Genomic DNA, 24,521 nt, shown 5'->3' with positions numbered 1-24,521 from the left:
ATCTCGGCCTTCTGGGTGATTGCCGTGACATGGTTGCCACGCATGTTGTTGCCTGCGGAAACGTGTAGCTTTCTATGCTTGTGTGTGCACTTCCCCTTTAAGTGGCTTCCTTCCCTTGTCTGGTGTTGGAAGGGTTAACTCCCTTCCTAGTGTTTGGTACTCCAGCCATGGTGTATGCTGGAGCTATCCTCCTGGTCTTCATATTCCATCTGTCCAGTGAGGGCCACCCTTGTGGTCATTGATGTTCTTATGGTGTCTCACGTTTATTGCAGCTATGGCAGTTCCTGGGTTCCTGTGTGGTTTGTGGTGTGTGCTGTGTCCTTTTAATGTTGGTGTGGACACCAGCACTAGTCCACGGGTTCCAGTCAGTGTGTCTGTGGCAGGTAAGTGTGTTACTGGTTTCACTTACCTGCCATCTCTATAGCTGTATGTGTTCCCCTCTCCTTGCAGCCTGGCCTCAGATAGAGACTCCTGTTCCTCCATGACTGGGATGAACAGGTTGTCTCTCCCCTGCTTCTATGTGAGGGATTACCAGGGCGACTTTGGGTTTCTAGAAATCCTGAGCATGAGTCGTCCTACCATCGGGGTCCGCTCATACGGTGAGGAGTCAGGGAGAGGATTAGGGACGCAGTAGGAGGTGACCTGCTCCCTTATTACTCCTTTTGGCCAGGCTGATCCCCTTTACCCTCTGACACCGCACGGTGGGGGGTTTCCCCCACTCCCCGCCGTCACAGCCGACTTCACAAGCTCCCTGAGAGCAGTCTATCTAAACTGACAGTTGCTGGCCAGTTGCCTGTAATTGTCATCCTTGCCTCACTAGCTAGTTGTGTGTTTGCTACTCTGGATCACAGATTTTTTGCCAGTTTCTGTAACTGCCTCTGGCTACTAATTTTGCCTCTGACACGACCTCCTGGTTTTTGTCTCCATTAGGGGGCATTCACACGACCGTATAAATGGATCTGCATCCGTTCCGAAAAAAAATTAGCGGAACGGGTGCGGACCCATTCATTTCAATGGGGCCGCAAAAGATGCGGACAGCACACCGTGTGCTGTCCGCATCCGTTGTTCCATTCCGTGGCCCCGCAAAAAAGATAGAGCTTGTCCGCGGACAAGCTTAGGCATTCTCTATATAGCGCTGGCCATGTGCGGTCCGCAAATCTCGGACCGCAAAACACTTACGGTCGTGTGAATGCACCGTTAGTTTGTGACCTCGCCTTTCCCTGTTGACTTTGTCTCTGGCGTTTTCTCCTGGTTTCACGTTGCTGTGTATTTGCATCAGATTTGGGATTCTGATCTGGTGTTCGTTTTTCCTGTCTGGTTTTCACATTTTTCTGTCTGAATTCTCTTTTCCCATTTTGGTTTAGGCCCCTGCACTTAGCTAAGAAGTGACTGTTGTCCAGTTGTGGGCCGTCACTTAGGACGGATAATGCAAGTAGGTAGGGACAGTGGTGGAGTGCAGGGCTGCACTGTCCCCTACCCTTTCATGACACATTCAGTGTTATTGCTGGTGTCTTTGTTGAATCTCTGATTAATGCCTTGCCCAGTCTAAGTTTTGGTAGGTGCCTCCTATTGTAAGGTTGGTAGCCATATTCTTTCCGAGAGGATTTTATTCTAACCCAGCCCTGATCTATACTTCTCCACAACCTTGTCTGTGACCTGTAGAGAGCTCCTTGATATTCATAATGCAGACTTTTAGAACAGGTATTTATACTCGCATCATGTGACACCTTGCACACGTGGTGGGGGATCTATGCACTCACTACTTTTCCATTTAATTATTCTTTAACCTCCTCAGGACCGCCGTACGCAGGATTGCGTCTTTGCGGCGGTCCTGTTGTTCTGGGTGGACGCGCCGGTGCGTCCTCTCGCGAGACGCGAGATTTCCTGTGAACGCGCGCACACAGGCGCGCGCGTTCACAGGATCGGAAGGTAAGCGAGTGGATCTCCAGCCTCCCAGCGGCGATCGTTCGCTGGCAGGCTGGAGATGTGATTTTTTTAACCCCTAACAGGTATATTAGACGCTGTTTTGATAACAGCGTCTAATATACCTGCTACCTGGTCCTCTGGTGGTCCCCTTTGTTTGGATCGACCACCAGAGGACACAGGCAGCTCAGTAATATGTTGCACCAAGCACCACTACACTACACCCCCCCCCCCGTCACTTATTAACCCCTTATTAGCCCTTGATCACCCCTGATCACCCCATATAGACTCCCTGATCACCCCCCTGTCATTGATTACCCCCCTGTCATTGATCACCCCCCTGTAAAGCTCCATTCAGATGTCCGCATGATTTTTACGGATCCACTGATAGACTGATCGGATCCGTAAAAATCATACGGACGTCTGAATGCAGCCTTACAGGGGAGTGATCAATGACTGTGGTGATCACCCCATATAGACTCCCTGATCACCCCCCTGTCATTGATTACCCCTCTGTCATTGATCACCCCCCTGTAAAGCTCCATTCAGATGTCCGCATGATTTTTACGGATCCACTGATAGACTGATCGGATCCGTAAAAATCATACGGACGTCTGAATGGAGCCTTACAGGGGAGTGATCAATGACTGTGGTGATCACCCCATATAGACTCCCTGATCACCCCCCTGTCATTGATTACCCCCCTGTCATTGATCACCCCCCTGTAAAGCTCCATTCAGATGTCCGCATGATTTTTACGGATCCACTGATAGACTGATCGGATCCGTAAAAATCATACGGACGTCTGAATGCAGCCTTACAGGGGAGTGATCAATGACTGTGGTGATCACCCCATATAGACTCCCTGATCACCCCCCTGTCATTGATTACCCCTCTGTCATTGATCACCCCCCTGTAACGCTCCATTCAGATGTCCGCATGATTTTTACGGATCCACTGATAGACTGATCGGATCCGTAAAAATCATACGGACGTCTGAATGCAGCCTTACAGGGGGGTGATCAATGACAGTTGGGTGATCACCCCATATAGACTCCCTGATCACCCCCCTGTCATTGATCACCCCCCCTGTCATTGATCACCCCCCTGTCATTGATCCCCCCCCCCTCTGTAAGGCTGCATTCAGTCTTTTTTTTGGCCCAAGTTAGCGGAATTTTTTTTTTTTTCTTACAAAGTCACATATTCCACTAACTTGTGACAAAAAATAAAATCTCACATGAACTCACCATACCCCTCACGGAATCCAAATGCGTAAATTTTTTTAGACATTTATATTCCAGACTTCTTCTCACGCTTTAGGGCCCCTAGAATGCCAGGGCAGTATAAATACCCCACATGTGACCCCATTTCGGAAAGAAGACACCCCCAGGTATTCCGTGAGGGGCATATTGAGTCCATGAAAGATTGAAATTTTTGTCCCAAGTTAGCGGAACGGGAGACTTTGTGAGAAAAAAATAAAAAATATCAATTTCCGCTAACTTGTGCCAAAAAAAAAAAATTTCTATGAACTCGCCATGCCCCTCATTGAATACCTTGGGGTGTCTTCTTTCCAAAATGGGGTCACATGTGGGGTATTTATACTGCCCTGGCATTCTAGGGGCCCCAAAGCGTGAGAAGAAGTCTGGTATCCAAATGTCTAAAAATGCCCTCCTAAAAGGAATTTGGGCCCCTTTGCGCATCTAGGCTGCAAAAAAGTGTCACACATCTGGTATCGCCGTACTCAGGAGAAGTTGGGCAATGTGTTTTGGGGTGTCATTTTACATATACCCATGCTGGGTGAGATAAATATCTTGGTCAAATGCCAACTTTGTATAAAAAAATGGAAAAAGTTGTCTTTTGCCAAGATATTTCTCTCACCCAGCATGGGTATATGTAAAAAGACACCCCAAAACACATTCCCCAACGTTTCCTGAATACGGCGATACCAGATGTGTGACACTTTTTTGCAGCCTAGGTGGGCAAAGGGGCCCACATTCCAAAGAGCACCTTTCGGATTTCACTGGTTATTTACCTACTTACCACACATTAGGGCCCCTGGAAAATGCCAGGGCAGTATAACTACCCCACAAGTGACCCCATTTTGGAAAGAAGACACCCCAAGGTATTCCGTGAGGGGCATGGCGAGTTCCTAGAATTTTTTATTTTTTGTCACAAGTTAGTGGAAAATGATGATATTTTTTTTTTTTTTTTTTTTTCATACAAAGTCTCATATTCCACTAACTTGTGACAAAAAATAAAAACTTCCATGAACTCACTATGCCCATCAGCGAATACCCTGGGGTCTCTTCTTTCCAAAATGGGGTCACTTGTGGGGTAGTTATACTGCCCTGGCATTCTAGGGGCCCAAATGTGTGGTAAGGAGTTTGAAATCAAATTCTGTAAAAAATGACGAGTGAAATCCGAAAGGTGCTCTTTGGAATATGGGCCCCTTTGCCCACCTAGGCTGCAAAAAAGTGTCACACATCTGGTATCTCCGTACTCAGGAGAAGGTGGGGAATGTGTTTTGGGGTGTCATTTTACATATACCCATGCTGGGTGAGAGAAATATCTTGGCAAAAGACAACTTTTCCCATTTTTGTATACAAAGTTGGCATTTGACCAAGATATTTATCTCACCCAGCATGGGTATATGTAAAAAGACACCCCAAAACACATTCCCCAACGTCTCCTGAATACGGCGATACCAGATGTGTGACACTTTTTTGCAGCCTAGGTGGGCAAAGGGGCCCACATTCCAAAGAGCACCTTTCGGATTTCACTCGTCATTTTTTACAGAATTTGATTTCAAACTCCTTACCACACATTTGGGCCCCTAGAATGCCAGGGCAGTATAACTACCCCACAAGTGACCCCATTTTGGAAAGAAGAGACCCCAAGGTATTTCGTGATGGGCATAGTGAGTTAATGGAAGTTTTTATTTTTTGTCACAAGTTAGTGGAATATGAGACTTTGTAAGAAAAAAAAAAAAAAAGAAAAAAATCATCATTTTCCGCTAACTTGTGACAAAAAATAAAAAGTTCTATGAACTCACTATGCCCATCAGCGAATACCTTAGGGTGTGTATTTTCCGAAATGGGGTCATTTGTGGGGTGTTTGTACTGTCTGGGCATTGTAGAACCTCAGGAAACATGACAGGTGCTCAGAAAGTCAGAGCTGCTTCAAAAAGCGGAAATTCACATTTTTGTACCATAGTTTGTAAACGCTATAACTTTTACCCAAACCATTTTTTTTTTACCCAAACATTTTTTTTTAATCAAAGACATGTAGAACAATAAATTTAGAGCAAAATTTATATATGGATGTCGTTTTTTTTGCAAAATTTTACAACTGAAAGTGAAAAATGTCATTTTTTTGCAAAAAAATCGTTAAATTTCGATTAATAACAAAAAAAGTAAAAATGTCAGCAGCAATGAAATACCACCAAATGAAAGCTCTATTAGTGAGAAGAAAAGGAGGTAAAATTCATTTGGGTGGTAAGTTGCATGACCGAGCAATAAACGGTGAAAGTAGTGTAGGTCAGAAGTGTAAAAAGTGGCCTGGTCTTTCAGGGTGTTTAAGCACTGGGGGCTGAGGTGGTTAAACAAGGTATTTTTTCATTGCACTGAATGTACAATGTGGACTATTTTGTCAACTCCATTACATAAAATCGAAATTAAAATACATTTTTAAAGGGAATCTGTCACTCTAATTGTGGACTATTGTCTACAGTAACACACGCAGTCGCACTGCAGATAAGGAGTCCAGATCACCATTTTTTTATTTTCCCACTGCTCCGTTCCCCCGCTATCAGCTGTTAAAGCTGCATGGAAATAAACAGGCCAGACTGTTGTGCCTTGCTACCATAACTCAGAGGACTCCTGTGCGCATGCACAGCAGTCCTGACAATGTATTTCAGTGTAGCTTTAACCCCTTAGTGACCACCCATATGCCTTTTTACGGCGGTCACTAAAGGGGCTTAGGCTGGGTCACTGCTTTATCAACAGGAAAAATAGTGGCTGTTACAGTGGGACTATTAAGTGGTCAAAAAAGTAAAAAAAAAAGCACACATTTATGAAATAAAAAAATTCCAGTAAAGAAAAATAAGTTGTTTTTTTTCCCATTGAAAATTCTCTTTTCAATAAAAAAAATAGCAAAAAAAAATTCTCCCCCATATTTTTGGTATCGCCATGTCCGTAATGACCCGCAATACATAAATATCATGTAAACGCCATTAAAAAAATAAATAAAAATGACAGAATTTCTAAAACTTAATAACAATCAATCAAAAAGCGTAATTTACGTCAAAACAATACCAATTAAAACTACAAGCAGTCCCGCAAAAATAAAGCCCTCACACAACTCCATAGAAAGAAAAATAAAAAATGTAGATCTGTACTCCTTATCTACAATACTACTCATTTATTACTGCATATAATAGTCCAAGATCATGGTGACAGATTTAAGGGTGAGTTCACAAGACCATATCAAAATCCACCGCTTATACATCAGAAACCGCTGCGGTTATTGCCATGGTTTTTCCATTTTGAATAAGGTAGTTCTGCTCTCAGTGAAGCTCTGAGGTGTCTGTGTGGTAATGGACATGCACATCCTTGGCATGGTCTGCCAAACTGCACCTGAAATATCCTCAGCTACATGAACTGGGAGGCTATTTTAGCGCAGATTCGATACGTTTTTTTGTCACTGAATCCGCATTGAAACCCACTCCCAGTCATGTGAACATACTCTCATTTCAAGTTGTAATGCAACTGAAAAGGAAAAACACCAAGGGTAGAGGTGGGGTGAATACGTTCACAAAGCACCGTTGGTGGGAAAAAAAAAAAAATTTATCTTTGAAATGAGGAGATAAAGAAACAAACAAAGAAAAAAAGCTGTTTCCTGAAGTTCAAACAAGGCTGCAGTCTTCAAAGGGTTAAGACATATATTTGACAGTCCCGCTGTTTGCCATTTTTCCATTTATCGTTATGGTCTCTTATATTCTGTGTGATACAAGTAGCTACAATCTCTCTTTTTTAATGTCGAAATAACGCAATTGGTGGGTTCTTATGTGTTAGCTGAAGCGTGAATTGAGTGATATATTGTGTTTTCATGGTGATAACAAAGTCTACTATGGTGGCAGTCAATAAACTCAATGATACTAGAAGTCACTGGAACCTGAGGGAAGTAGTGTGTACATTTGGTGTCCCACAAACTCTTCTTACAGAATCTCGTAAAAGCAGACATATAATAAAAGCTCTCTATTTAAAGGAAATGTGTCCTCTGAAAATGACCTATTGTTTAAATCCCGCTTTTATACTTTTTAAAATAATTTTGGGGATTTTTGTTTTAATTTTCCATGTTACTACCTATATTTAAACAAAGTGCCTAGCATCATGCAGTTTTAGCATTTACCACTAGTCCTAATAATATGATGAGTTCCTTTTCTGTACAGGTAACTTTTCAGTAACAATCTCCTTTGTAATGACAGGCAGGACTGCAAGTAACACCTCTGTACAGATAATGCAGAATCCACCATTCACAATAGGTGATATCATAGCTTATCTACTCCCCTCTGACCTCTGCACAGATCACAGAGCATTCCTAGAAAAATCTCCCATAGAAATCAATGAGACCCCTCCGCTGTGTCTATGGCCCATGTGGCTGCTCTCAAAGAACAGAAAGTCTTGACATATTTTAGGTCTAGTGGCCAGAGTGAAAACTGCAGGATTAAAGGATTTGTTTAAAAAATACATTGACACGGAAAATAAAAATCACCAAAAATTCTTAAAAAATTCATTTAATGTAAAATGTTATTTGCCAATAAGTAATTTTCTGATGACACATTCCATGAATTCTAACGAATGATGTCTTGTTTTGACACTTGATGAGCAGGAAAGAAATATCTACCCTGTATGCTATTCTTTTAGATACAGGATAGGGCTAGAACCACATGGATGATGCTATCAGATGGACAGGACAACCACGTTTTTGGGTGATCCTCAAATTTCCTAATATTTTTACCTTACTGATATATCTTGGTTTGTCCACCACCAGTATCATCTATTCCCTTCTGCCTCCTTTGCCGTCATGCATGACCACACAACTCTATGGGGGCTCAATCAAATTTTTGAACATAGCCAGCAGATTCTTTCTAGTTGTCCACACAGGCATACAGTTCATAAAACGTTACATAAGACAAATATCTAATTATACTTCTCATATTGTTACAAGGTTCTATATGTCATGTGTGATGATTACCTCGTGATATTTTTTCAAAGTTTTTCCAGACGTGCATACACAAGATTTGGAAAACGGACTGCCGCAGCCACAGCTTCCTCCACATCGCTTAACAAGGAGGCACCGCGGAAAAAATACGGCATTAGTAACCTTCAGCTCTTCCCGAAGATTTACTGTGAAGTTTCTGGGAGTGCAGCTGTATCTCTTGACATCATCGTTTAGTTTGTCCAGATTCACTGCAAAAAAAAAAATAATCCACGTAGAATCGTCAACGTAAAGCAGACACATTCATCTCAAACTCTACACATTTCTGAAATTGTGAAAAAAAAAAACACACGATGTAAATCTCCTCCAATAAATTACCATGAAATGTTTTTTGGCTCTCCATGAAAATATGTCTATGTCATTGGTATGAGCAGGGTGGGAGGGGGGGGGGGCACTGTGCCACTTGGCACCGGTTTCTTATAACATCTACTGTGTCATGTTTAATGAGTAATGGAAAACCCCTATCAGTGCCAGAGACATCCTTGTATTTTAATAGTTCTGAGACCGGTTTCATTTGTGTCATTAATCAGAAACCCGGCACTCGCTGCAGTTAATGATGTGATCTGCTGTTTTTGTGTAAATTGAGACTAATACGGGTACCAGTCATACATTGTGTTTGTGTTTTGACATAGTCCCCAGTGATCTGACAGAATGAATTTATTCATAGTAGCTTCTGCCTCCCTTATCTAACTGCCATACCTCATAGGCAATAGACATCTTTGAGGGACAGGCCTCTTTACATGGGTCAACTGAACAGGCAATTTTCAGGTCTCTCCCAACAACTGCCTGAACGTTGAGTAGAGATGATCATTTCCTTAGTATCGGAATGAGCAATTGCTACTGCAATGACTTGTCCACACAGATTAATTGCTTACACAGGACGATCTGGTGCCCAAGAACTATGATTTTGGGTACTGCACCAGCAATGCCTTCTCCCAACAAATGAGCATTTGCTCGTTCATTGGGGTGAGGGTTGGAGAACCTTTACAGCAGGAACAATCATTTATATCGCCCCAAGTAAAAGGGCCTTAAGAAATGCATAAATTCAAGCACAACCAATTCTCCATAAATAACCATCAGTAGTAGAATGGCTTTGTTTGTGGGGTGGTGTGCAGAAATGGAGAAGGTTGAGCTAGGGAGAGGGACAGCAACTTCTTCTTCGGTTGGTGGATTTCCAGCTCTCCAGTGTGTGCCACAGGAAAATAGAGCCAACGGCCAAGGACCAGGAAGCAGTGAGTACAGAGCCTTCGCAGCTTCCCGGTCCTCCGGTACTAATTAGCGCATCCATAATGGTAGCACTCATTAGTATTCGCCCCATAAGATGCAGGGGCATTTTCCCCCCACTTTTGGGGGGAAAAAATGCATCTTGTGAGTCGAAAAAATACGGTTCATAAACACACACAAATACATACACTCAGCTTTATATATTAGATTAAAGGAAGTAACAGCAAATGAGACGGGCTAAGTCCACCCAAATGGCCTGTAACTTGCTGTATAACATATTTTGAAGAATCACAGAGGTACAGTCAATGGATGAAACCTGATCAACAAGTTAGCTTGTTATTTATTTTCTCTGCTCGACCCAGTTGGCTACACAAGCTCATAGAATAGAAACTTTATTACTCCTATCTGACCATGCCCATGCAGTTTTTCTTTATTTCCTGTGATGTTATTTCCATTGGCGGGGCAGTGAGCTATGGGAGTGTCTATGTAACTAGCTGGGTGGGAGGAGCTATAAACTAGCTGGATGTTTTTATGGGCGGCAATGCAGCTACTGCAGAGGAAGGAGAAGTGCATCATGGGTTTGGTTGGATACAGAAACAGGAAGTGCTACCTACAGGATGAAAACAAACCAGTAGGTGAAACATGGTGAAAACAGGGCAGGAGAGTCCAAATAAAAAAAAATAAAAAATAAAAAGCAATAGGAAGATGTACATGATTAAAACAACTACATGAGCATATCTGTTTAAAACCGTAATAATCCCGGAAAACCCCTCTAGGATGCCCACACACATTGAATAAATTGCTAATAAAATCTAATGTGTATATAAGAGGTCCAACTGTCATGTCAAGGTCAGCAAGCCATGCAGGCATCATCTAAAGTTATAATCTAAAATTCTTCATCTAAAATTTAAAATGTCTCACAATCTGGATTCAGCTCCAAAAGCCTGAATCAATGCAATCCCGTTTTAAATTTCTTTCCCCAAGCTTTTTGAAACCAAAGTTATTAAGTATGATGTATCAATTTATTTGCCAATACTAGAATTTATTACTGTCAAGTCTCATAAAAAACTTTAATGATCTCCTGTGACAATAAAGTCTGCTCATTTGATCCTACCTTAAATACCAGGTACTTGAAAGATTTCAGACAAATATCTAACCTTCCATAAGTGCAGCAATCAAAAGTCATCATCTAAAATTACCAGATCGATACTTTTATTCAACATACTTAGCACCATTTTAATGGATTCCAGCTCTCTGAAATTGCAGCATTTGCTTAACTCCTGTGACTCATTTAACAGTTACCTCAAATGTAGACCTTCATCACCTATTATTTTTGTCTCTACCTCTTCTGCTTTGTTAATGATTAAATTATTGAAGCCCCTATGAATCTCTATTAAAATATTGTAATTGTTTATGCTCTTCTATAATTGCTAGACACGGAACAATGTGTCAGATGCTGTGCCCAATTGAATGTAAAAATTTAGAAAAACACCAAGTGACTGCTCGGTAGCATTGACAGGCCTAGCCATCTGGAAAGTAATGGCATATTGATAGGTTACGCCATAACTGTCCCATAGGTGCTGGTCCTACCTTGCATGGCTTTCTTTCTATTCACTGCTATGGATAGCCAGTCACTAGCTCAGCTATTTTAAGAAGTATACAAGTGAATGGAGGGAACACCACTTATGTTCAGCCATCTGTAAGAGACAGGTAAGGAAGAATACAAAGGTCACCACCCAGGACCACTGCCAGTAAACTCTCAATCTGCTAAATCTCAATCTGTCTTCCTAAACCAAAACGGTTAGTGGATCTAAGGCTAAAAAGTCAGGAGAGTCAGTAGAGTTGAAGCCAAATCAACAGACAAGGAGTTAATCAAGAAGCAAGCTGAGGAGTCAAAGCTAGAAAAAACTGTGGATGCCTAATGAGTAGACACAGGGTAAATCCAGAAACAAAATTAACAAAAAAGTCTAACTAAAATGCAATACTGAGCACAAACTGGAGTCTCCAAGTCTGAATGCACTGTTAATGTCCAACCTATCCCACGGGCTGTTTTCAATCAGATGATACAAATAGCAGATTTTATTCTTCCTCTCATTGGATGCTTAAATGCATAGAGAGGTAACAAGCAGTAACACAATATATGTGCAGGTTCTGCTCTTCTGAATGTACCGTAGATGCTCACTAGCATAGAGATAGCTATTAAACAGAGTAGGTTCCTGCCCAGACTGAGGTTACCTTGCCATGATAGGTGGATACAGATGTGTTCTGATTAAAATATATTTGCTAAGAAACGCAGAGTTATTTATCATATCAAAATAGGGTATTAGTTCATATATAAGCTTTGTATTTAGTGCCATGATTATATTCAGGTTTTTTTTTCTTTAGGAGTAGGCATATACACCTGCATATTTATTTATCAAGCCTACTCTTAGAGGTTCTCTAAAAGAGATAAGAAGGTCCAGAACCTTATCCAGGTCATGCGCTAAATTCAGACAGCAAGGTATTGTGCACATCTATGGCAAAAAGACTTATCTGCTGCTGTGCAAGAAAATATTGTAATAGCATCCTACCACACTTTGAGATGGATTGATCACCCATATCTTAGTTCTGCACCCCTCAGCTTAGGACTATAGAAAGAGTTAATAAGAACCTCATTGCATGCCTGTGGTTCTGTTGAGAGAGTGAAAAGTGTCTTTAAAGACAGAGAAGAAGTACTACAACTGAAGTGGATAAAAACATCCACAGAGGTGCAAAAGCTAAAGATGTGAAAAGAAAGGAAATTATAACTGAAAAGATCTAGTATTGAATAGACCTGCATATAGAAGCCCTGTGGAGATAAGCTGTTTGAAAGACTTTATAGGACCTACAGAAAACTCCTTTAGGAGAGTCTTGCGGTACCCGAACACTTTACGGGCACACTGGAAGATGCTAAAAAATCCACATCCCCTGTGGACACTGTGACTGTGTTGTGACTATGGTGACTTGTAAAAAAAAAGGTGCAGAACTTAGGGGGTCATTTATTAGGGGTGGCATTTTAGACGCCGGTCTTAATAAAGTCCCTGCTCAGGCGGTGGATCGCGGAAGTTATGAAGAGGTGCAGGCCTCTACATAACTTAGGCGTATCCAACGCAGCTTCTATATGTAAGCTAGCTTCGGAGCTGACTTACATAATTCAAGTTAATAAATGACCTCCTTAGTCTTAGGTCTGCACAATGGTTGCATGGTGAGAAGTGTTGCACCTCTATTTCTGGATACTGTTTAAGGTAGAAAGAGGAAAATTTGCTTCAGAGAAAGATCCAGGCTTGTTAACTGTTATTGCTGCTTGGACACCCATAAGAACTGTGAAATTGGTTTCCTGTGAAAGAACTGCCAGTCCATGAATTGTGACTAATGTACCTGAAATTGATCCTTCAGTAAAGAACCATTGTGTTGTTAACTTGGCCTCTTTATTTCCTGCACTACTATACTGTACTAACTTCTTCAGCTGGTAAGGGGACCCTGCCTTGCACCTCACAGAAACCATCAAAACCAAGGGCACCCTAACCAACACCAGGCAAGAGAACCCCAGAACCAGGATGTGCCTCAAAGGGATGAAAGGTGCACCTTTCCCATTTCTTTATGGCCCTTCAGCCCGTCCCAGCTGTGAGTATGACTACTCCCATCCTACACACTGGCCCTGCAGGTCACTGCATAACAGTGGTGTCACAAACAGGATACTATACTCAGTACCTGATCTACAATAGACTGTAAGTCCAATGCCTCCACTGGGTATTTGGCTGAGCAAGACACTTTGCCTGACTTAAAAAAAAACTGCTCGATCGGGCTTATAGTAAATTTTATTGTCCTGAAAGGATGTTTATCTGGCAAAATAAATGGATAGTGGACACTAGCAAGAGCCTTCATACATGTGTGTAGCATCAAAAGTTGAGAATTGTGAAGTTTCCATGTCACTACCATTTCCTGAGGGAACCCAAAGGCTCCCATTTCACAAGAGAAGATACCAGTCACATACAAGGAACCTGTCACACATGGCATATGGTAGGTGGTGTCCAGGAGTTGAAGCTGACTACAGTCCAATTTTACATATCAATTGCCAGTAGAATGTGAATAGACCTCCTTCATTTAATAGAGGACCACACTGTACTGATAGAATAAAAATACCATGATATCACGGGAAAGTGTGTGTGTGTGTGGGGGGGGGGGGGGGTCTAGATAAACCTTTTGTCTTTCCTGTACACTTCTCTGGCATAAATGTCAGCTCTGCACTTTATTTGACAGGACAAGACACTGAAAACTTCATAACGCCTGACCCTGTCAATCAAAGAGGAGAAAAGGGAGCCTCTTGGTGTAATAGTAACGCCCCCGTTGCTCCTATATATTTGCATATATTAAAACATAATTTTTCTCAGCAATGCAGCCACATATGAACATGGGACCAACACAGATGCCTTCAGCTGCCAAGCGCACATGTAAAAGGTCAGCCAGTGTCATAGGTACAAATCTGCTGACAGATGCCCTTTAACTATAGTAACCCCCCCCCCCCCCAAAAAAGATCCACACAAATAGATCCCCTTAAAACAATAGTGACAAATAGATACTGTCCGATATTGTGCACCACAAAGAAAATGTGCACCCCTTTGTGTCCACAAAGTAGTAATTCACAACTTTTTTTTACTCCAGACAGTGATCAGTGTCCCCAAACTGTAATAGTGCTCCATTTAGTCTTCACACAGTAATAGTGCTCATCTTAGAGTCATCTAATGGGAAAATAGTCCCCAATCATAGCCAATAATAAATACCCTTTAATAACCAATAGTGCCCCACCATAGCCAATAGTGCCTACATGGACAGTAGAACCCTAAAGGACGGCAGGGCAAACATCCTATGGGTCCCTACTCTATCATACTGTAGCTTTTAATGGTATCTGCATACAGTTGGAGATAGCGCTCCTCTGGGGATCCAGGGCACCAGATCAAAAGATTCCAGATCCCCGGCAGCTCTGGGCAATTGCCCTCCCTAATGCTCCTCAGATTGGCTTCTGTATATGAACTCAAGCCCACCACGCGCTTCTCAGGAAGTAAATGCATGGAGCGCTAATTGCTATTACAGCAGTGCACTGAATGTCACAACAGTCTGGTTGAAATAAAGAAATATATATTGGAGATAATCTGGTCAAAAAGTAGCTATCAAATGTCCTCCGGTATTCTCATGATTTAATCATTTTTATCAAATGACATTTAGGAATTCGCTCTTACCTTTAGATTTTCTTTCTTGAAATGTCCGGCCACGAAATTGAGATGTATCAGTGTATAGATTCTCCAGGTCCTCCTGCCAGGTGTCAGGATTGAAGTGTTTAAGTACCTCTTCAACGGTGTCAAACATAGCAATAGTCTGGTCAAGAGCCTCCGCGGTGAGTGTGGAGTCTGTCACTGACGGCGAATGATAAGAGACTCCCTAAGAATAGACGAAAGTTGAAGATAAAACCTGTATCTGAAGTTTAGGAAAATGAAAATGTTCAGAATTTGGCTTCATTTTTTATTATCTTTGGGCATATTGTAAATCAAGCGAAATGGTATACCATCTGGTGTACTGTGTATAGTGCAGGAGGCATCAGTGCCTCCTATGACCTCAGGAAATATACGATGCTTCAATGCACAAACAGAATATACAATACAGACACATTACATACATGTAAAATATGTATGAGTTACTAAGTAAAAGAACAAAAATATAGAGATACTACCATAGAATCTTTTTAAAGGGGTGACTTTGAAGTACATAAGCTTTTAAAGGCGACCAATTAATAAATATGGAAGACTTATTACCTGATTCAATAATACTAAATATATTCAAGCAGAAACTGACCTTCAGGCAGACATGCAGCTTTATGAGTAAAACTATACAGCTTTCTCTGAGAAAGCTCAACTGGTTCTCCAACCAGTTGGACTTTTCTCAACTGGTTGGAGAACCTTTTGCTGTTGAAAGACACCCTCCAAAACATTTATCTACATTATACCATCAGCTATTAGATATGGATGTTCCAGGCAGGTATGATATGGTTTTCATGGCATGGGAAGAGGAGCTTGGCCGCCAATTTTTTGGTGAAGAAATGGCTTTTATCCTCTAACTTTCTAATGGCTTTTCAAATTGTGTGAGAATTTAAGAGCTTGGTGTCCCTGCCATAGAAATGCTTAACACGGATGTCACATCTCAGTCTAAGATGTCTACTCAGGATATCTGCCATAGATGATCCAAGTAATATGCCCCACTGCCAAAGCAACACTGCACTGCTCCAGTCTCACAGGGTAGTATCAAGATGACGCATACATACAGTACAAGGCAAGCTTATTGAATACCCAAGGGCAGCAAGTCTCACCTTCCAGGAAATGTATTGAATATTCATTATTACAAAACAAAAGCGCCAAATTATTTTACTTTTTTCTTGAATTAAATTATAATAAGAATGACCAGCATGAGGAACACATTTGGTCATATGTTTCAGTCAGCAATTCATACTTAAAGACTTGTACATCTAAATACAGCTCTTTTCTGGTTGGTTACTTGTTCTCCTTTAAAGGATAATCTGCACCACAAATATAGGGTATTGAAGACTCATCCCCAAAACCTGAATAAAATCTGACTTTCTGGTATGTAATGTACAAAATAAAGCGTACAATACTTGACATTAACAATAGTAATACAAACACACTGTACATACCATGATATGAAATCCCAAATAGTCATTACTGCATCCATATTTAAAAGAGGTCCTCTTTCAGTAAATTACAGTTGTTCCTCAATTTAGGTTTTGGTCTCAAAATAGCCAACAGCCATATATAATAGTCCCTATTGAAACACTACTGTATATGAGAGGCCATATTTATCCCATTCCTGTCCAACAGGGGCCAACACCATGAATGGACAACCCCTACGACAATGTAATGGGGGTCAAACCTCCTGAATTTCTAAAAAAATTGATTTGTTGAAATCATATTTTTTTTTCGATTTGGGAGTGAGATTCAGCCACATAAGGAAAATGAGTAACAAACCATTATTTATGCTGCAGAATATTCCAGTGGAACACTTCGCAGGGACTGACAATTTTTAGAGGTGTCTTGTCTGACTGCAACATAAAGACTTCCCCCATATTATCAAATTTGGTTGAAAATTGTCAATCCCTGTGCTATGTTTTGCTGGTTTGTTGTAGATTTTTATTGAAGCACAATGGGATGTGGTCCACACAGAGACGTTCACTGTTAGCTTTCTTCTGCTTTAGGAAGGAAAGTTAATTTGCACATTTTTTACCTAGAAACCAAGAGGCACACTGTCTGGCCAACAAGACTCCTTATGCCTACTAGGTGCCCAGGTGCTCTCCATAAGGAGAAATAGTACGCCCGGAATCCCGACCAACGTCTGTGTAGATCTGTCATGGATCTACACAGACGGATCCATTCAGATAATACAAACGTCTGCATCCGCTCAGAACGGATCCGTTCGTATTATCTTTAACATAGCCAAGACAGATCCGTCTTGAACACCATTGAAAGTCAATGGCCATTGACTTACATTGTGTGTCAGAATGGATCCGTTTGGCTCAGTTTCGTCAGACGGACATCAAAACGCTGCAGGCAGTGTTTTGGTGTCCGCCTCCAAAGCAGAATGGAGACGGAACTGAGGCAAACTGATGCATTCTGAGCGGATCCTTTTCCATTCAGTGTGGAAGTAGCCGTAGCTATTTCTCTCTGCTCTACACTGATGAGTTACAATCTAAGTTATGTGTCAAGGCCTGTTTAAAGCGCTAAGCATTAGTTTATTAGCTTGATATCTAACATATGGTAGCATGAAAGGCTGTTTCTTTTAGAAGGGAAGCTAATTTGCATATCCAGAGCAGTACTGTCTGGATTGCAAACTTTCTGACGAGGGGGAATCTATTTCTCTGATTTGGGTAGAAACTGGCCTCCTGTCTTGTTTGAACACCCCACTGTGAACCTCTACTTACATTTATAATATAGTCCCTTCCTTCTCCCTGTATGGTATTGAGCTTTAACAGGATTACACAGGATTAGAAAATCATCTCTATTGAAGTGAATGGATTTGAGATGCAATACCACACACAACCTTTGGACAGTTGAGGCACTGTTTCAAATGAGAGCAATTTTTTTTTTTTTAAAGAGGCCAATTTTAACCGCCTCCGGACCGCCTAACGCAGGATCGCGTTCCGGATGCGGCAGCCCTGCGCAGAGTCACGCCTATACGCGTCATCTCGCGAGACGCGAGATTTCCTGTGAACGCGCGCACACAGGCGCGCGCGTTCACAGGATCGGAAGGTAAGCGAGTGGATCTCCAGCCTGCCAGCGACGATCGTTCGCTGGCAGGCTGGAGATGTGATTTTTTTAACCCCTAACAGGTATATTAGACGCTGTTTTGATAACAGCGTCTAATATACCTGCTACCTGGTCCTCTGGTGGTCCCTTTTGTTTGGATCGACCACCAGAGGACACAGGTAGCTCAGCAATATGTAGCACCAAACACCACTACACTACACCCCCCCGTCACTTATTAACCCCTTATTAACCCCTGATCACCCCTGATCACCCCATATAGACTCCCTGATCACCCCCCTGTCATTGATCACCCCCCTGTCATTGATCACCCCCTGTAAGGCTCCATTCAGACGTCCGTATGATTTTTACGGATCCACTGAAACATGGATCGGATCCGCAAAACACATACGGACATCTGAATGGAGCCTTACAGGGGGGTGATCAATGACGGGGGTGATCACCCCATATAGACTCCCTGATCACCCCCCTGTCATTGATCACCCCCCTGTCATTGATCACTCCCCTGTAAGGCTCCATTCAGACGTCCGTATGTTTTTTACGGATCCACGGATACATGGATCTGATCCGCAAAACACATACAGACGTCTGAATGGAGCCTTACAGGGGGGTGATCACCCCATATAGACTCCCTGATCACCCCCCTGTCATTGATCACCCCCCTGTCATTGATCACCCCCCTGTAAGGCTCCATTCAGACTTTTTTTTGGCCCAAGTTAGCGGAAATTGTTTTTTTTTTCTTACAAAGTCTCATATTCCACTAACTTGTGTCAAAAAATAAAAAATTCTAGGAACTCGCCATGCCCCTCACGGAATACCTTGGGGTGTCTTCTTTCCAAAATGGGGTCACTTGTGGGGTAGTTATACTGCCCTGGCATTCTAGGGGCCCTAATGTGTGGTAAGTAGTTTGAAATCAGAATCTGTAAAAAATGGCCGGTGAAATCCTAAAGGTGCTCTTTGGAATGTGGGCCCCTTTGCCCACCTAGGCTGCAAAAAAGTGTCACACATGTGGTATCGCCGTACTCAGGAGAAATTGGGCAATGTGTTTTGGGGTGTCATTTTACATATACCCATGCTGGGTGAGATAAATATCTTGGACAAATGCCAACTTTGTATAAAAAAATGGGAAAAGTTGTCTTTTGCCAAGATATTTCTCTCACCCAGAATGGGTATATGTAAAATGACACTCCAAAACACATTGCCCAACTTCTCCTGAGTACGGCAATACCACATGTGTGACACTTATTTGCAGCCTAGGTGGGCAAAGGGGCCCACATTCCAAAGAGCACCTTTCGGATTTCACCAGCCATTTTATACAGATTTTGATTTCAAACCACTTCGCACGCATTTGGGCCCCTAAAATGCCAGGGCAGTATAACTACCCCACAAGTGACCCCATTTTGGAAAGAAGACACCCCAAGGTATTTCGTGAAGGGCATAGTGAGTTCATGGAAGTTTTTATTTTTTGTCACAAGTTAGTGGAATATGAGACTTTGTAAGAAAAAAAAAGAAAAAAAAATCATCATTTTCCGCTAACTTGTGACAAAAAATAAAAAGTTCTATGAACTCACTATGCCCATCAGCGAATACCTTAGGGTGTCTACTTTCCGAAATGGGGTCATTTGTGGGGTGTTTGTACTGTCTGGCCATTGTAGAACCTCAGGAAACATGACAGGTGCTCAGAAAGTCAGAGCTGCTTCAAAAAGCGGAAATTCACATTTTTGTACCATAGTTTGTAAACGCTATAACTTTTACCCAAACCATTTTTTTTTTACCCAAACATTTTTTTTTATCAAAGACATGTAGAACAATACATTTAGAGAAAAATCTATATATTGATGTCGTTTTTTTTGCAAAATTTTACAACTGAAAGTGAAAAATTTCTTTTTTTTGCAAAAAAATCGTTACATTTCGATTAATAACAAAAAAAGTAAAAATGTCAGCAGCAATGAAATACCACCAAATGAAAGCTCTATTAGTGAGAAGAAAAGGAGGTAAAATTCATTTGGGTGGTAAGTTGCATGACCGAGAAATAAACGGTGAAAATAGTATAGGTCAGAAGTGTAAAAAGTGGCCTGGTCATTAAGGGTGTTTAAGCTAGGGGGGCTGAAGTGGTTAAGTAGAGTACCTCTTGGTGAGAGATCATTGATTGCTACTGAAATATACTTTGCCCTGTTGAATGACTTTGAGAGGGGGTGCATTATTATTATTATTATTACGCAATTTCTAACAAATTGTCTGCCATGTAGACTGTTCTGACCTAACTGTTAGGACATGTTGGGAGCAGTGGTTATATGAGGGTGCACACACGCCGAACAGGCTCCAGACGGCCCAGACAGACCACCAGTAGAGATGATCGTTTGATCTGCCGACAGCTCCCACAATTACATTGTCCACCGTCCAGACACAGGTGGCACCTTCATTACACAACTCTGCCTTCACCTGGACCATTTGCAGGCACTTAGCAGAAGAAAATTTGGTGTCATGGTGCCCATTATGAGTCCTGCCATTTACAGCCAGCCAGTGTCAACTTCATTTGCAGTGGTGTCATGAAAGAGAATACTGGACTGCTACGGACTGGAACTGTATCATCTTTAGAGATTAATCCAGGTTCTGTTTGAGATCCAGGTTCTGTCAGGTTTGTGTATGGAAGCCTCATGGTGAGCACTCCAATTCTGCTTCTGCTGTGGAGAGACACACTACCTCAACTGCTGTGTGATCATCTGGGGAGCCATCGTATATGACAGTCAGTCACCCCTGGTAGTGATACAAGGGACACTATCAGCTCAGGGATACGTGCAGGACATCCTGAGGACACTTGTGTTCCTCTTATGGCAGGGTTTCCTATGTCAGTAGGATAATGCTTGCTCACACACAGCAAGGGTTTCCTAGGGACATCTCCACCAGTTTTCAACACTTCCTTGGCCTGCCAGGTCACCAGATTTATCACCTATGTAGCATCCGTGACCAGCTGGGATTCAAATGTCAGCAATCTATGAATGTGCAGGATCTACAGGCCCAGCTTCAACATCTGTGGGCAAATGTGTTGCAGGATACCATACAGAACCTGTATGTCTCCATTCCCAAACATATCCCATCTTGTATCCAGGCTAGAGGTGGCCCAAAAGGGTCCAGAGCCTCATTTCAATTGTACAGGTTTCTCTAATAAACCTATCCTTTCCCTCTAATATTGAAATCACTTACTTGTACATATATCATCATTACGTTCACCAGGGGCGTTGCTAGGGTCTGAAAAGATCTGGGGCCCAAGCCCCAATGAATATGGCCCAGTTCTCGACCCTCCCCTCGCACACCGCATTTTTCTGTACTTGCTATAGAGCAGTACATACCTCTCATATCCAGTGCCTACAGGTGACGTCTCCTCCGATGTAGATCTTCTCATCATCTTCTCCTTTTGGTCCGTACAACTTTCAGACACACCTTGTCTCTGCAGAGTGTGACACACAGACATCCTAGCGTCCTCAGACTCATCACATTTCTATCATCATCCCCCAACCTGGAGTACCCACAATGTTATCCTCCTGCTCGCTCTGCTCCCCAAACCCCCCAAATACTACCCTGAAGAAAAATTAGTGCCCCCATAGTAATAGTGCTGCTCATACTCCCACCAATAATAATTCCTTTCTAGAATGCCCTCATTAGTCCTCCTACAGTGCTCCCCAAGAATGCCCCTATTAGTAGATGAGCCCTCCAGTATTAATAATACCCTCACAGGGCCACCAGTAGAAATAAGGCCCCCTTATGTTCCCCTAGTGGTAATAAAGCTCTCTACAGAATCCTCAGTAGTAATAAGGCCCCCCATAGTGCTCTTAGTATAAATAAGGCGGATCTATACAGTAAGTCCCTCCTATAGAGCCCCCAGTAGTAATAAGAACGCCTATAGTGTTCCCTACAGTGCCCCCAGTATTTATACTGCCCCCTACTGTTATAATGCTCAACCTGAAGTGCCCCCAGTGTTTAGAATGCCCCCTGCAGTGCACCCTGTAGTTATATTCCTCCCTCCACCATACAGTCCCATGTAAATAACATCACATCATCTCTCCTGCCCCCTCCAAAATACAGTCCTATGTAAATAACATCACTCCCCAGCCTTCAGCCGCTCCAATATACAGTCCCATGTAAATAACACTATTTCCTTACTTCCTCCATAGAGTCCCATGTAAATAACATCACACTATCTATCTAGCCCCCTCCAATATACAGTCCCATGTAAATAACATCACCTCCTTCCCAGCTGCCTTCAACATACAGTCCCAAATAAATAATATCACCCCCTCCCCAGCCGTCTCCAACATGCAATCCCATGTAAACATCACCCCCTCAACATTCAGTCACATGTAAATAACATAATTCCCCCCCACCAGCCACCTTCAATATACAGTTTCATGTAAATAACATCGCCCCTCAACATTCAGTCCCATGTAAATAACATCACTCCCTCCCACAGCCGCCATCAACATACAGTCCCATGTAAATAACGTCACTGCCTTCCCAGCCCCTTCCGACATGCAGTCCCATGTAAATAACATCACTCCCTCCCAGAGCCGCCTCCAACATACAGTCCCATGTAAATAACATCATCCACTCCCACAGCCGCCTTCAACATACAGTCACATGTAAATAACATCACCCTGCCCCAGCCACCTCCAACATTTAGTCCCATGTAAATAACATCACTCCCTCCCACAGCCACCATCAACATGCAGTCCTATGTAAATAACATGACCCCCCAGCCACTTCCAACATACAGTCCCATGTAAATAATATCCCTCCCTTTAGCCCTAAAATACAGTCCCGGTTAAATAACAACTCCCAGCATTCCTCTGCCTCTCCTTTCACTTACCTCTCCTCATGTAAAGACCTCACCACAGCTTCTTCCCCCAGAACTTCTCCTCTTAACTGCCATCCTCTCCTGCGCTGGTCACATAATGGTGACATTATCGCAGGGCCTTCTCAACCACTGCCTGTTTTACTGGTCACATGACCTGTGATGTCACCATAGGTCTTTCAGATCTTCCACTGCATTAGATTCAATTGTATTGGCCCTGAGGATGGCAATACAGTTGGATCTATCTGGCAGGCAGAACATTCGGGGCCTGGGACAAAACATCAGGGGCCCAGGCCCCAAATGTTTTAACCTACCAACACCCCTGACGTTCACACATAGGAAGCTCCATTCTATCCCAACAACTCCTTCTTGGTGCCATTTTTTTTTTTTGTTAACGAGTGTATATTTGTCGTTCGCTCTGGGGTTTGCTATTCTATTGCTTTTAACTACTCCTTATTTATTTAATTATTTATTTACTTGTAATTATTTTGGAAGAACATAATGACCAGGCACAAATTACAAATGAAAGAACAGATCAGACATAGGAAATTACTGATGGCAAAGGTACAAACGGTAATTAATTTGACAAAAAAATTCACCCCTTCTCCATTTAGCGGTTTGGAAGCTACTCAATGTGTTTACTTGCCTCTCTTCCAGGAGATAATATTCCAGGTATTAAATTGTTTATGAGATATAAATCAAAAAAAGTCCAATTAGCAAATATGTTGGTCGAGCAGAGCAAAGCGGTGAAGAGATGAACTCATAAAAGTGAGCCACAGGCTATTTCACATGACAGCATGCAGGACAGCTGTGGTCCCGCCAATACATCTGTCCACGCACTAGCTGCCAAACTTGCTAATATACATGACAGAAATAGTCTGGCACTTTGACATCAACCTCTGTTTGGGATTGTTTTCTAAATTGCATGGTTCTTCCATTTCAGGCTAAATTCCCAAAAAGAATATTTCTTCCAGTGCTGAGGCTCGGTAATGATCTACAGTATATCACATACTAAGCCATCAAGAATGCCATAAGGAGCAATGCCATCAAATCTGTGATGCTTGTGGCTATGTAACAAACTGGAGAAAAGTAATGTTAAAAAAAGGGAATAGAGTTCCCAACTTTTATTAGGTTTTTACTTTTTTCCTTGCATCTATTCAAGGAGTATCAGCTTCTCTTATGTAAAGGCCTCCTGCACATGGCCATATCCGTTTTTGCCATCTGCAAATCACGGATCCGCAAAACACGGATACTGGCCGAGAGCCTGCCTCCATTATTATTTTTTCCTTGCAGAAATGTCTTATTCTTGTCCACAAAACGGACAAGAATAGGACATGTTCTATTTTTTTGCAGGGCCACAGTTACAGACTTAACGGGAACCTGTCACCGGGATTTTGGGTATAGAGCTGAGGACATGGGTTGCTAGATGGCCGTTAGCACATCTGCAATACCCAGTCCCCATAGCTCTGTGTGCTTTTATTGTGTAAAAAAAAACGATTTCATACATATGCAAATTACCCTGAGATGAGTCCTGTCTCTGATGAGTCCTGTCGGTTAATTTGCATATGTATCAAATAGTTTTTTTACACAATAAAAGCACACAGGCCATCTAGCAACCCATGTCCTCAGCTCTATACACAAAATCCCCGTGACAGGTTCCCTTTAAAGATGCGGACAGCACATGGGTGTTGAACCCAAAATGAAAACATAAAGCATTCTTGTAACATGGTGATAGTTTTGGTTTCAGTCCTACGTAAGATCTCCAGTAACTTACGTGTATGTATATTCTAAGGACATTGACTAGAACTGAGCGAATCAATTCTACTGATTTAGTCTCGAATTTCCCCCAAAATCTGGATTCTAACAAACCCGAATTCATTTCGGGCAAATCAGAGAGAGAGAGA

At 42.2% G+C, this 24,521-nt stretch overlaps 1 protein-coding gene across 1 annotated transcript in view; it reads right to left on the bottom strand.

Moving 5' to 3' along the window:
• PDGFD (platelet derived growth factor D) overlaps nt 1-24,521 on the bottom strand; it is a 237,123-nt gene that overhangs the window by 28,882 nt on the left and 183,720 nt on the right. Inside the window, exons 5-6 of the mRNA XM_040426276.1 lie at nt 14,682-14,880; nt 8,179-8,393 (exon numbers count right to left, since the gene is read on the bottom strand). Of these exons, the coding sequence (XP_040282210.1) occupies nt 8,179-8,393; nt 14,682-14,880 (414 nt within the window). The remainder of the gene's footprint in view (nt 1-8,178; nt 8,394-14,681; nt 14,881-24,521) is intronic.

Source organism: Bufo bufo, chromosome 3, assembly GCF_905171765.1.
Source record: "Bufo bufo chromosome 3, aBufBuf1.1, whole genome shotgun sequence".
In the NCBI taxonomy this organism is placed as follows: Eukaryota; Metazoa; Chordata; class Amphibia; order Anura; family Bufonidae; genus Bufo; species Bufo bufo.
This window is presented reverse-complemented; position numbering and strand designations above follow the sequence as displayed.